The sequence below is a fragment of the Manis javanica genome, chromosome 1 (assembly GCF_040802235.1).
Source record: "Manis javanica isolate MJ-LG chromosome 1, MJ_LKY, whole genome shotgun sequence".
NCBI lineage: Eukaryota > Metazoa > Chordata > Mammalia > Pholidota > Manidae > Manis > Manis javanica.
Genome location: NC_133156.1, coordinates 103,204,904 through 103,218,298, shown reverse-complemented (window position 1 = coordinate 103,218,298; position 13,395 = coordinate 103,204,904). Strand labels below are relative to the sequence as shown.

The window sequence follows — 13,395 nt, the reverse complement described above, 5'->3', positions numbered from 1 at the left end:
GAATTTTGTCAAATGCTTTTTCAGCGTCTACGGAGATGATCATGTGGTTTTTGTCCTTCTTTTGTTGATGTGGTGGATGATGTTGATGGATTTTCTAATATTGAACCACCTGTGCATCCCTGGAATAAATCCTGCTTGATCATGATGGATGATCTTCTTGCTGTATTTTTGAATTGGTTTGCTAATATTTTGTTGATTATTTTTGCATCTATTTTCATTGGGGATATTGGTCTGTTATTTTCTTTTTTTGTGGTGTCTGTGCATGGTTTTTGTATTAGGTTAATGCTGGCCTCATTAAATGAGTTTGTACGTATTCCGTCCTCTTCTACTTTTTGGAAAACTTTTAGGTCTTCACTAAATGTTTGGAAGAATTCAGTGGTGAAGCCATCTGGACCAGGTGTTTTGTTTTTAGGTAGTTTTTTGATTACCAATTCAATTTCATTGCTAGTAATTGGTCTATTCAGGTTTTCTGTTTCTTTCTGGTTCAGCCTTGGAAGGTTATATTTTTCTAGAAAATTGTCCATTCTAGGTTATCCAGTTTGTTAGCATATAATTTTTCATAGTATTCTCCCATAATTCTTTGTATTTCTGTGGTGTCTGTAGTGATTTTTCCTTTCTCATTTCTGATGCTGTTTATGTGCATAGACTTTTTTTCTTGATAATTGTGCCTAGGGGTTTATCTATTTTGTTTATTTTTTCAAAGAACCAGCTCCTGCTTTCATTGATTCTATTGTTTTATCCTTCTCAATTTTATTTATTTCTGCTCTAATCTTAATTATGTCCCTCCTTCTACTGACTTTGAACCTCATTTGTTCTTCTTTTTCTCGTTTCATTAATTGTGAGTTTAGACATTTCATATGGAATTGTTCTTCTTTCCTGAGGTAGGCCTGTATTGCATTATACTTCCCTCTGAGCACTGCCTTCACTGCATCCCAAAGATATTGCAGTTCTGAATTATTGTTGTCATTTGTCTCCATATATTGCTCGATCTCTGTTTTTATTTGGTCATTGATCCATCGGTTATTTAGGAGCATGTTATTAAGCCTCCATGTGTTTGTGGGCTTTTTTGTTTTCTGTGCATAATTTGTTTCTAGTTTTATACCTTTGTGAACTGAGTAGCTGGTTGGTACAGTTTCAGTCTTTTTGAATTTACTGAGACTCTTTTTGTGGCCTAGTATATGCTCTATTCTTGAAAATGTTCCATGTGTACTTGAGAAGAATGTGTATCCTGCTGCTTTTGCGTGTAGAGTTCTGTAGATGTCTGTTAGGTCCATCTGTTCTAATGTTTTGTTCAATGCCTCTGTCTCCTTACTTATTTTCTGCCTGTTTGATCTGTCCTTTGGAGTGAGTGAAGTATTGAAGTCTAGAATGAATGCTTTGCATTCTATTTCCCCTTTTAATTCTGTTAGTATTTGTTTCAAATATGTAGGTGATGCTGTGTTGGATGCATATATATTTATAATGGTTATATCCTCTTGTTGGATTGACCCCTTTATCATTATGTAATGTGCTTCTTTGTCTCTTGTAACTTTGTTTCAAAGTGTATTTTCTCTGATACAAGTACTGCAACAACTGCTTTTTTCTCCCTGTTACTTGCATGAAATATCTTTTTCCATCCCTTTACTTTTAGTCTGTGTATGTCTTTGTGTTTGAAGGAAGTCTCTTGTAGGCAGCATATAGTTAGGTCTTGTTTTTTTATTCATTCAGTGACTCTGTGTCTTTTGCTTGTTGCATTCACACCATTTACATTTAAGGTGATTATCAATAGGTATGTACTTATTGCCATTGCTTGCTTTAAATGTGTGGTTGGCAAAGAAAGGTTCAAGGGTAACTTCCTTACTATTTAAGAGTCTAACTTAACTCAGTATGCTATGCCAAACACAATGTAAAGGTTCTTTTTTTCCCCTCCTTTTCTTCCTCCTCTATTCTGTATATATTAGGTATCATATTATGCCCTCTTTGTTTATCCATTTTTATGACCTCTGGTGACAGCTATTTAACCTTAGGAACACTTCCATCTATAGCAGTCCTTCCAAAATATACTGTAGAGATGTTTTGTGGAAGCTAAATTCTCTCAGCTTTTGCTTATCTGGAAATTGTTTAATTCCTCCTTCAAATTTAAATGATACTCTTGCTGGATAAAGTATTCTAGGTTTGAGGCTCTTCTCCTTCTCTGCATTAACATGCCACCTCCTTCTGGCCTGTAAAGTTTCTGCTGAGAAGTCTGATGATAGCTTGATGGGTTTTCCTTTGTATGTGATCTTTTTTCTCTGGCTGCTTTTAATAGTCTGTCCTTGTCCTTCATCATTGCCATTTTATTTATTGTATGTCTTGGTGTTGTCCTCCTTGGATTCCTTGTGTTGGGAGATTTGTACACCTCCATGGCCTGAGAGATTGTCTCCTTCTGAAAACTTGGGAAGTTCTCAGCAATTACCTCCTCAAAAACACTTTCTATCCCTTTTTCTCTCTCTTCATCTTCTGAAACCCCTATAATACGAATACTGTTCCGTTTGGATTGATCACACAGTTTTCTCAGTATTCTTTCATTCCTAGATTTCCTTTTTTCTCTCTGTGCCTCAGCTTCTTTGTATTCCTCTTCTCTCATTTCTCTCTCATTTATTGTCTCCTCCACCATATCTGATCTGCTTTTAATACCCTCCATTGTGTTTTTCAACAATTGGATTTCTGACTGGAATTCATTCCTGAGTTCTTGAGTATTTTTCTGTATCTCCAGGAGTGTGTTTATTATTTTTATTTTGAAATCTCTTTCAGGAAGATTAATTAGTTCAGTCTCACTTGATCCTTTTTCTGGGGTTGTTGAGATTTTGCTTTGAACCAGGTTTCTTTGACGTTTCATATTTGTATGTGGCACCCTCTACTCTGTGGAGCTCCTCAGCCCCTGGAGCAATGTCAGGAGTCACAGGGTAGTAGTGCTAGTGCCTGAGGGGAGGTAATAGATGTTTCCTGCTTCCCAGATGCTATTCCTGTCTCCATTGCTAGAACCAGTGGGCCAAACACACAGTTGTATGCCTCTACACTTTGTGTTTGTAGCTGCTGTAGGTGGGGCTTCCCTCTGGCTGTCATGATGTCAGGGAAGGATTTGCCAGTTTGCGAACCTAGTGTGGGCTGGCTGGGAGGAAGGTGCAGCAAGCTGCATATCACGGTGGGGGACCTTGGAGCTGCGTAGCCTATCGGGGATTGTTTTTTTATTACAGGCCTGAAGATCATGGAAGTTCCCAACCTGCTGGGCAGATTGCACCTGGACAGTTTTGTCTGCCTGTCTTTTCTCCTGAGCAGTAACCTCTGTGCAATGCTTCCCCATTTAGTAGGCCTCTCGCTTTTAGGAAGTTTCTCAGACTGCCCACCTTTCCTTTGTCCCAGAGCAGGTGGATGTTGATCCCTGTTTTCCACAAGTGGCTGCAATCTCAGTCTCTCCAGGTATTCCGCCTGTGTTAGCTTCCAACCCACCAATCACCAGTGCACCTTGCTATATGTAGGTTTGTATTCCCAGAGTAAATCACCAGAGCTAGGTGTTCAGCAGTCCCAGGCCTCCACTCCCTCCCAGCTCTGTTTCTCTTTCTCCCACCGGCGAACTGGTATCAGGGAAGGGCTTGGGTCCCATCGGGTCATGGCTTTGGTATGTTACTCTGTTCCCTGAGGTCTGTTCTTTTCTCCAGGTGTATGCAGTCTGGCGCAGCCTTCTTTCCTGTTGCTCTTTCAGGATTAGTTATATTAATTATATTTTCATATTATATGTGGTTTTAGGAGGGAGCCTCTGTCTCACCTCTCACGCTGCCATCTTTAATCGCCTATGATTTTTATTTTGAAGTCTTTATCAAGAAGATTGGTGATTTCAGTTTCACTTAGCTCTCTTTCTGACATCTCTGCTAAATTTTTTTTCATACAAATTTTTTTTTTGCCATTTCATCTTTCTAGTGATTCTTATGGAATAATAACTTTCATAAGTGGCACCCTTTAATACCCAGAAACTAGTCTACTCTCTGGGGCTGCCCAGCACCTAGGGCAATGGTGGGGGTCACAGGTGTGTTGAACCGGTGCCTGCTTGGAACAAAGAGTTCTTTCCTGCTTTCCAGCTGCAGTCCCTGCTTCCACTGTCAGGGCTAGTGGCTGAGAGTGCAGGGAGGAACCTCTGTGCTATGACCGTGTAGCTGCCGAAGACAGGGCTGGCCTGGCATTATGGCACAGGCAGCAGGGTTGTGGACCTGGGTCTGCCAGGGTGGTAGGAGAGGCATGTTACGTATTAGAATGGGGAGCCTCAGGGCTGTGTTGTCTGGGGTATGGAGTGCCTGAAGGTCCTGAAAGTTCCCAACCTGTTTGGCAGAGAGTGTCAGGACGATTTTGTCCACCTGCCCTTTCTCTTGAGGAGCAAACTCTGTGTAATCTTTGCCCCTCTAGCATCCCTCTTTCTGTTTGGAAGTCTTTCAAAGTGCCCATCTTTCTTTTGTCCTGGAGCGGGCGGTTGTGTGTACCTGTTCTTCAGAAGCAGCTGGAATCTCAGTCTCTGTGAATGTTCTGCCTGTCTTTGCATTCCAACCCCACTAATCTTCAGAGCACCATGTAATGTGGGTTCGTGCTCCCAGAACAGATCTCCAGGGCTGGATGTTCAGCGGTCCTGGGCTTCTGCTTTCCCCATGCTCCGTTTCTCTTCCTCCCTCCTCTGGGCTGGGGTCGGGGGAAGACTTGAGTCTTGCCTGATCATGGCTTTGCTACTTTACCCTTTTTTATGAGGTCTTCTCTTTTCCCCTGGTGTAGGCAGTCTGTTCTGCAGTCTTCAGGTCAGTCTTTCACGATTAGTTGTATTTGCTGTATTTTTATGTTATATGTGGGTTTGGGTAAAGACACCTGCCTCACTTCTCACCCTGCCATCTTTTTCCTGTCTCCTATGCTTTGTTCTTTTACCTATTTATATGCCCATCCACAAGTATTTAGTTTCCTACTCTGTGCCAGGCTTTTTACTGGTTGCCTGAGATACAGCTGTGAACAACGGTAGGGTTGCAAATGGCAAGGAGGGCAGTTTCACCTCCACCTCCCACTTGTGCACCGATATTTTGGATATATGAAAATATTGGTGAGGCACCAGTGGTGGAAGACAGGTCTTTGGCTTTTGCTAGTATTAGAGGACTTTAGGGATCTGGAAAATGGGCCACAGTGACTTTCCTGTTCCTGAGCTGTACCAGTGGCAGGGTTGAGAACAACAATTAGGTTTTACTACAAAAAAATATGTACATTAACAGATATTTCAAGTCTTAATGAATGTCCTTTGTTGAAAATAAATAAATGTTAGTTGAGAGACCTTGGCAGTTTGATTGGAAATTGTTTTTGAGATAGATCTTCCCTCCACCAAAGCTTTTGGCCTGCCACACTTTGGCAATTTGATATAGTATTTATTGAAAACAATATGTGTATAATTAGACCTGCACAGTTCAAACCTTACTTATTCAAGGGTTAACTGTATATGTTCCGGTTAAGTAAGCAAATTTTTATTTAAGCCTTGTAGCAAAGAAAAAAACTAAACACTAATAAATAACTATCATTTTTTTGTTAAGAATTTATGGTTGTTTTAAATTTCTTGTTACAAAATTTTAAAAACATAGAAAAACTAAAGAAAGAATCTGCTAAATGCCCATCACCTAGACTTAGCCGTTAGCATGCTGCTATTTTTTACTTTAGTAACATTTTCTCTCAGGTATTTTAAAGAAATTTAAAAATTTCTTGTTATTTTGTTACTAAGCACTTCAGCATTCATCTGCAAAAGGTAGATCTTTTATATAATCATTTAACTTCTTTCAAACCTAAGAAAGTAGAAATAGTGACTGAATATTTAATACTTTAGCCAATCTTCTACATTGTTCTCCAATGTTTTTACAAGTGGTTTGAGGCAGAAAAATGAGTAAGTTGTGTACATTTGTGTACATAATCATATCTCTTAGATACTATTTAATTTATAGTAGTTTTTATTTCTCATTCCCCACAAACCTTCCTTCCCCCCCCTTTTTTAAAACCATTGACTTACTAAAGAAACTATTCAGTTCTAGGTTCAGGGCTAGCATGTTTGACAACTACTGCTTATGGGTAATATTTATTGCTCCATTATCAGTGATAATTACAAGACTGATTTAGAAGATTTTTGGTGCTGACTTTTCTTAGGGGAAAATTGTGAGGACAGTGGTCCTGAGGTTAAAAAGTGTGTGAATTTTTGAACCGCTGAAAGAAGTAGAACTTACTGTAATGGTTCCCTTTTGATACTCAAAGAGTTAGTCTGAACCTCTCAGTTAAAATCACTAAGCAGTCAGTAGGTGTCAGTGTTTCTTCTGGTTTAGAAAAATAAAATGGAAGTATTTGGGGTTTTTGCTATCAGTACTTGAAATGTTTCATTAAATAGATTATTCCATATTGTCTCACCGAATATTCCCTTCCTTCTCTACACTTGCTTCATTACTTTTCTCTTTTCCATATGAGCCTTCTATAAGCTTTTGTTTTCTGGAGACAGATAGAAACTTGTGCAGGCCTTGTGTATGTAGGATAATTGGCAGTGTTTCTCCCCAAATTCCTTTGGGTTCTTCCTTATCTGTCTCCCTCCCTTCACTGTTGAGCTGAAAGGAAAGCACTGTTACTTCTTTATTCCAACCATCCCTATTTGTGTAGAGGCCTCTTGTAGGCCAGCTAAAAAGAATCTTGAATTGGAGCTTTATTAGATGCTTAATGTCCCTATCTGTTTAGCTCCAGAACTGGAATATCAAACAAGGAAAGTATTAATAAAAATTTTTTCCATATTGCTGATTCTTGATTTCTGTCTGAAATAATGCCATATGCTTTTATTCATACAACAATGCCTGCTGTATGCCAAGCTAGTTATGTGCTTTTCCTATCTTATTCTAATTTAAACTGTCATAACTCTTCAGGGTGAGAAAGAGGGAAGAATCAATAAAGATCTAACTTTGCCATTAATATCTGTAAATGTTACTGCATTATTTATTTTCTTAAGAAATGGTGATAACAGTTTCTGATGTTGATGAAAGTTGCTTGAGGTAAAATGGAGTAGAAACTTTGATTATCTGAATTATCCAGCTTTTTCATAGTTTAGAGTCAAATTATAAATGGAAAAAAGGATGACTTTATGGAGCAAAATAAAATTTTATTTTAGTAGCTTTGATTCCACCACAATGAAATACTTCCTTTCATCCAAATCTTGTGACAATAACCTGTTGTATAGTATTCAGTGATGTTTTGTGGTATATATTTGCTTTTTGTATTGGGAGTGATTGAGAGGGGTTTTATATTAATATGAATACTATCATTTACATTGTGCATATGCAAGGTGGTGAAATTCTGAAAAGGAATATTCTCCTGATAATAGAAGTAGCACCTGAAAAAATTGTAACAGTTGAAGTAGTTTTGCCCTTTTGCTACCATTATTATAAAATACCTTTAAAATAAATCTTACGTGATTTCAAAATAGTAATGATCACCAGCATAAGCTGGTGACTTAGGGTTGGAAATTCTCCTTTAATGTTTTCCTTCTTGAGCTGGTGCCAGAGTCCATTTGGTAAACTCTTTTTCTCAAGCTCAATCTTACTTTTTTAAAAAAATTAAAGTATTGTTCATATACGATTTTATATTGGTTTCAAATATACAACACAGTGGTTCACCAGTTACTCATATTATTAAATCCTCACCCTATCTAGTGCAGGTACTGTCTATCAACATAATAAGATGTTACGGAATCATTGACTGTATTCTCCATGCTGTACCACCATCCCTAGGACAAACTTATATTGTGATTGCAAATTATTGTGTCCCTTTTATCTATCCCTTCCCACCCATCCCAAACCCCTTCCTTCCCTTGGTAACCACTATACCCTTCTCAGTGTCTTATGAGTCTACTGCTGTTTCATTCCTTCTGTTTTGCTTTGTTTTTATATTCCACAAATAAGTGGAATCATACGATATTTGTCTTTCTCTGCCTGGCTTATTTCACTGAGCATATTATCCTCTAGATCCATCCATGTTGTTGCAAATGGGAGGATTTCTTTTCTTTTTATAGCTGAAAAATATTTCATTGTGTATATGTACAACATCTTTTTTATCCATTCATCTCCTCATAGACACTTAGGTTGCTTCCATATCTTGGCTATTGCAAAAAGTGCAGTGATAAACATAGGGGTGCATATGTCTCTTTGAATAAGGGATTTTATATTCTTTGGGTAAATTCCTAGAAGTAGGATTACTGGGTCATATGGTATTTCTATTTTTAGTTTTTTGAGGAATCTCCATACTGCTTTTCAGAGCGGTTACACCAATTTACATTCCCACCAACAGTGAAGGAGGTTTCCCCTTTCTCTGCATTCTCTCTAGCATTTGTTATTTCTTGCTTTTTAGATGTTGGCCATCCTAACTGGTATGAGGTGATAATCTCATTGTGGTTTTAATTTGTATTTCCCTGATACTTAGCAGTGTGGAACATCTTTTCATGTACGGGTTGGTCATCTGAATTTCTTCTTTGGAGAAGTGTGTGTTCTGGTCCTCCACCCATTTTTTAATCATGTTACTTGTTTTTTGGGTGTTGAAATGTATGAGTTCTTTATATATTTTGGGTGTTAATCCCTTATCAGATGAGTGATTTATGAATATATTCTCCCATACTGTGGGATGCCGTTCTATTCTGCAGATGATGTCCTTTGCTGTACAGAAGCTTTTTAGTTTGATGTAGTCCCACTTGTTCATTTTTGCTTTTGTTTACCTTGCCTGAGGAGATGTATCCAGGGAAAAATTGCTCATACTTATATCCAAGAAATTTTTGCTTATGTTTTCTTCTATGAGTTTCATGGTTTCATGTCTTACATTCAGGTCTTTGATCCATTTTGAGTTTACTTTTGTGTATGAAATTAGACAATAATCCAGTTTCATTCCCTTACATGTAGCTGTCCAATTTTCCCAACCTCAGTTGTTGAAGAGACTTTTCCTCACTCTATATTCATGGCTCCTTTATTGTATATTAATTGACAATATATATTTGGGTTTATATCTGGCCTCTCTATTCTATTGATCTATGGGTCTGTTCTTGTGCCAGTACCAAATTGTTTTGATTACTATAGCTTTGTAATAATCTTACTTTTTAATTGAGGAACTAGGAAATGGTTACCATTGTTTTTTTTTTATTGAGTCTGGCATGTAATGGTAAAGGAGGGTATTGATAATTAAATAAAAAGTCCTGTGGCTGTTCCAACTAATGAATGGGATATGCTCCAAATTTTATTTATTTATTTAACATTCGACTTACATTAGCTGTATCTTGCATAGGTACTTTATGAAAATAATAGGACAAATTTTTTTCTGTTGAGTGATGTAAAGAAGAGATGGGACTTATTAAAGAACTTCTCAGATGAGATTGTGATTCAAACCATTTATTGCATCCAGATTAGCAGCGTTATGGACCTCAGTGAATGTGGGGGAAAATTTTCCTTTTTGTAGTAATGAAAAGCAAATTCTACCATTATTATTATTTAAGTTGGAGAACAGGATTCACTATTGATTTTGAATGTATGGGATAATATCTACTTAATGTTGGTTTATGTTTTGATACTACCAAGTTTAAATACAGTTTATTTATATAAATAATGCTTGTTTCTTTTACTAAGTTACTATGTAGTTAACTTGTTTACTATGTTAAGGGGCAGTAGAACATAGAGGTTAAAAATGCAGGCTCTGAGCACTTCCCTGATTTAAATATCATCTCTTCCTCATGTGGTTTGCTGTTGGGCAACTTCCTTATCTTTCTGTGCCTAAGTTTTCTTACTGTAAATGGGGAATAATAATGTCTGCTTTTTAGATCGTGATGATTAAATAAGTTGATATAGATAAAGTGCTGAGAACAGTGCTTAGTGCAGAAGAGGGTTCATTAAATGTCTGTTATTCTGTTACTAATATTTGTATCATGTAAATGATTTTTATCTGCATAAATACATGTATCCTGAAAATACCTTTTAAAAGAGTTCAAGTGACTTAATGGTGACACAAAAAGTTTCTAATAGGCAAACCTCCTGAACAATTTTATAGACTCTGTATGTAGAAATTAATGTTAAGTAGTTTAACAGAAGAGATGGAAAGAAGAAGGGCTATAAAATAATCAAATTGTTGTTTTGTTTTATGTAGGTGACTGGTTCAGAGCATAATAGCTTTCTGTTCTTACTTAAGTTTGGATATGATGTGCTTTGGTTTTTTCTTTATTTATGACATAAACATAGAGTACAAAATGGATCTAAAAATTACAGCCAAGGCTATAGATTTCACTTTTTTTGGTTGAAATATTTGCTACAATAAGAAATTACAGTTTAAAACTTAACTTTTAGATCTTATGTATAATTTACATGCCTTTTCTTCCTCTAAATCTTTATATTTCTATTCTTTTGCTTTATAATGGCTATCAAATATTTTTAAGATGTATAAGTTTGAAAAGTATAAGATGCTCTAACCTAAAATTACTCATAAGTGTAATAAAAATTAGAATGATGGATTTTCTGATTATATATGTTTTAGCCTCATATTTTCATAAAGGACTTGACTTACTAAGAAAAGTATTAAGTTTATTGAAGTTTTAAGTAAAGCTTACAAATTTTTTAGGTAAAGCTGCTTTTTCCTTCAACTTATATCCCTTCTAATTAGATTATTTTGCTTCTCTGTTAGAACAGTATTTCATGGGATAATGTCAGTTTTAGATCCTTAACTTTTTATGTTACTGCTGCTTGTGCTATAATACTATATTGAGATAATTATCAATACAATATCTTGGCTATAATGAAACATTAGGATTAAATGATTTGATTTTACTTTCTGAAATATTGATGTGTACCTGAGATTATGCCAAAGTGGCCTAATAACTAGTCATTGTACTTAAAAGTTGTCAAGCATGCACACAAGATAAGGGAGGGCTGAGGCTCCCCTTCACTGATCAGTTGGTGAAGATAGAGCCACTGTCAGATTCAGACAGTTTATTACTTATTTTGGACAGAGAAAAGAAGTTAGCTATTGGTGCTGACTCTGTGTGGTCCTTGTCCCACCAAAAAGAATGACCAAAGTAACATAACAAGGGCCAGATAACTTCGGTACAAATTGTGGGATACCCTATTACTGAGGAGCCAATTCTAGACTGTAACTAAGTGGTTGTATTTTCTGCCGCTCTATTCTGAGGGGGTGTTGAGTGTAGGACAGAAATCCTTATACCTTAACAGAACTTAGGAGGCAAGCAGAGACTGTCTCATGATAGCCTAAAAGAGGAGGTAGGGAAGTGAGCAGGAGATGGTTTTGTAGCCATTCCTTAAAGTCTGTCCTCTTGTGTTCCAGGAGGATTGCAAGATGTTCGGCCAATATTCAGATAAGCTGAGGTTCAAGCCTTTGCCTTTGTAGCCTAGGTAGATATGTGCAGTCATCAGGGGACACCTGTAAGCATAGGTCATTAAAGGTCCTGAAATTAAAATAATAGAAATGGGATATGATTTTTCTAAATAAATATTATTATATTCATAGGATTGCATTTCTGACTGGTTTCTGATGCTTAACTTATTATAAATACAGTGGTTAATTAGTTGAGATGATATCCTATGCTGAATAAGAAAAAAATGCTAAATATGCTAATGATAACTAGTCATATTCACTTTCATATAATATTTATTTAAAGTAAATGGCCATGTAGGCTCAGCTGGATTGCTCTTAGAGCCTCTGGAAAAAAAACTGAAGATAGCACTGTAAGATGGGTCTGCCTCAACCTGGAAGGCAAAAGCCAATTGCATCTCAGTGTGAGGGTCAGGTTTTTAAATACCAGTACATATTAGGAAAACAGACTGACAGGTGATGTGGTTTGTATGTTCCTGGCTTTAAATGCCCAAAAATTATATGGGTAGAACTAGCAGAACACAGAAATTTCACTGCTTTATACTTATTGTTTTATTGCAACCTGAGTGTTGCAATACATTAGTGGAAAAAGAAAGAGTATAAATAGAGAATATCTGATTGCAATGCAGGCAATAGACTAAGTATCATTTCAACAAACTAATATTTTAGGTGTGTGTGTTCATAGCAGCAGCCAGTGTGTACTTAACTAATGTGCATTTTGGCTTCAAAAGTTCAAATTGTTGTGATAAATGACCTGATTTTCAAATCCCATCTTTTTGTGGAAAGTAGTGTGCTGAAAAAGAAAATGTGTGCTGAATTTTAAAACCAAAATGTATTACAATGTAGGTCTAAATTAATTACTGAAATCTATGATATGTTATGAACAAATTTGTTGATAACTTCTTTGCAGTTAGCTTCTGGAATTTATAATTTTGCCTGCTCTCTCTGGAATGGCCATACAGACACATTCCTTCAACAAGTTTCTTCTGGCAATGAAGCTGCAGTTCTAAGTTCACTAGAACGAACTCTACTATCACTGAAAGGTATGGTTAAACTTGGTATGTTTGTTTCTGAAATAGTATGTCTCAGAATAGTCACCAAATTGTTCCTCTGGGCAGATTTTCTGTTCCCAGTTACACTGGGAGTATAAGGGGTTAATGTCTCTCTTGGAGACAAGGGCTTTTTTCTTTCTTTCTTTTATAAGAACAGTTCTTCCTCTACCTTATATGAAAGTGTGCAATAAGTTTTATGTTAAATTCACATTACTGGGGTCTCATGGCTCTTAATACATTCCTTTCAAATACTTCCTTATTTTTGCTACTCTGTTTTTCATTCTGGACTCCTACCCTTATCATTGTTGCCATGCTAAATAACTTCCCTAAACTTCTGTCCCCAAGGTTGCTTGAGCTCTGTCTCCCAGCCTTTTCTCTGAGAACTCAGGTTCCACATTTATTTATTTATTTATTGTTTGTTTGTTTGTTCATTCATTCATCCATTCATTCATTTTTATTTTGTTATAATTAATGTACAATTACATGAGCACATATTATGGTTTCTAGACTCCCCCCATTATCAAGTCCCCACCACATACCCCATTAGAGTCACTGTCCATCAGCATAGTAAGATGCTATAGACTCACTACTTGTCTTCTCTGTGTTGTACAGCCTTCCCCGTGCCCCACCCCCCATTACATTATGTGTGCTAATCATACTGCCCCTTTCTCCCCCTTATCCCTCCTTTCCCACCCATTCTCCCCAGTCCCTTTCCCTTTGGTAACTGTTAGTCCATTCTTGGGTTCTGTGAGTCTGCTCCTGTTTTGTTCCTTCAGTTGTTTCTTTGTTCTTATACTCCACAGATGCGTGAAATCATTTGATACTTGTCTTTTTCCACCTTGCTTATGTCACTGGGCATAATACCCTCTAGCTCCATCCATGTTGTTGCAAATGGTAGGATTTTTTTCTTCTTATGGCTGAATAATATTTGTGT

The 13,395-nt window shown here is 36.8% G+C and overlaps 1 protein-coding gene across 4 annotated transcripts in view; it reads left to right on the top strand.

Moving 5' to 3' along the window:
• IPO11 (importin 11) overlaps positions 1-13,395 on the top strand; it is a 289,809-nt gene that overhangs the window by 59,648 nt on the left and 216,766 nt on the right. For all 4 annotated transcript variants that reach the window (XM_073235815.1, XM_073235800.1, XM_073235804.1 and 1 more), the window contains exon 6: positions 12,320-12,452. In XM_073235815.1, coding sequence (XP_073091916.1) covers positions 12,320-12,452 — 133 coding nt within the window. The remainder of the gene's footprint in view (positions 1-12,319; positions 12,453-13,395) is intronic.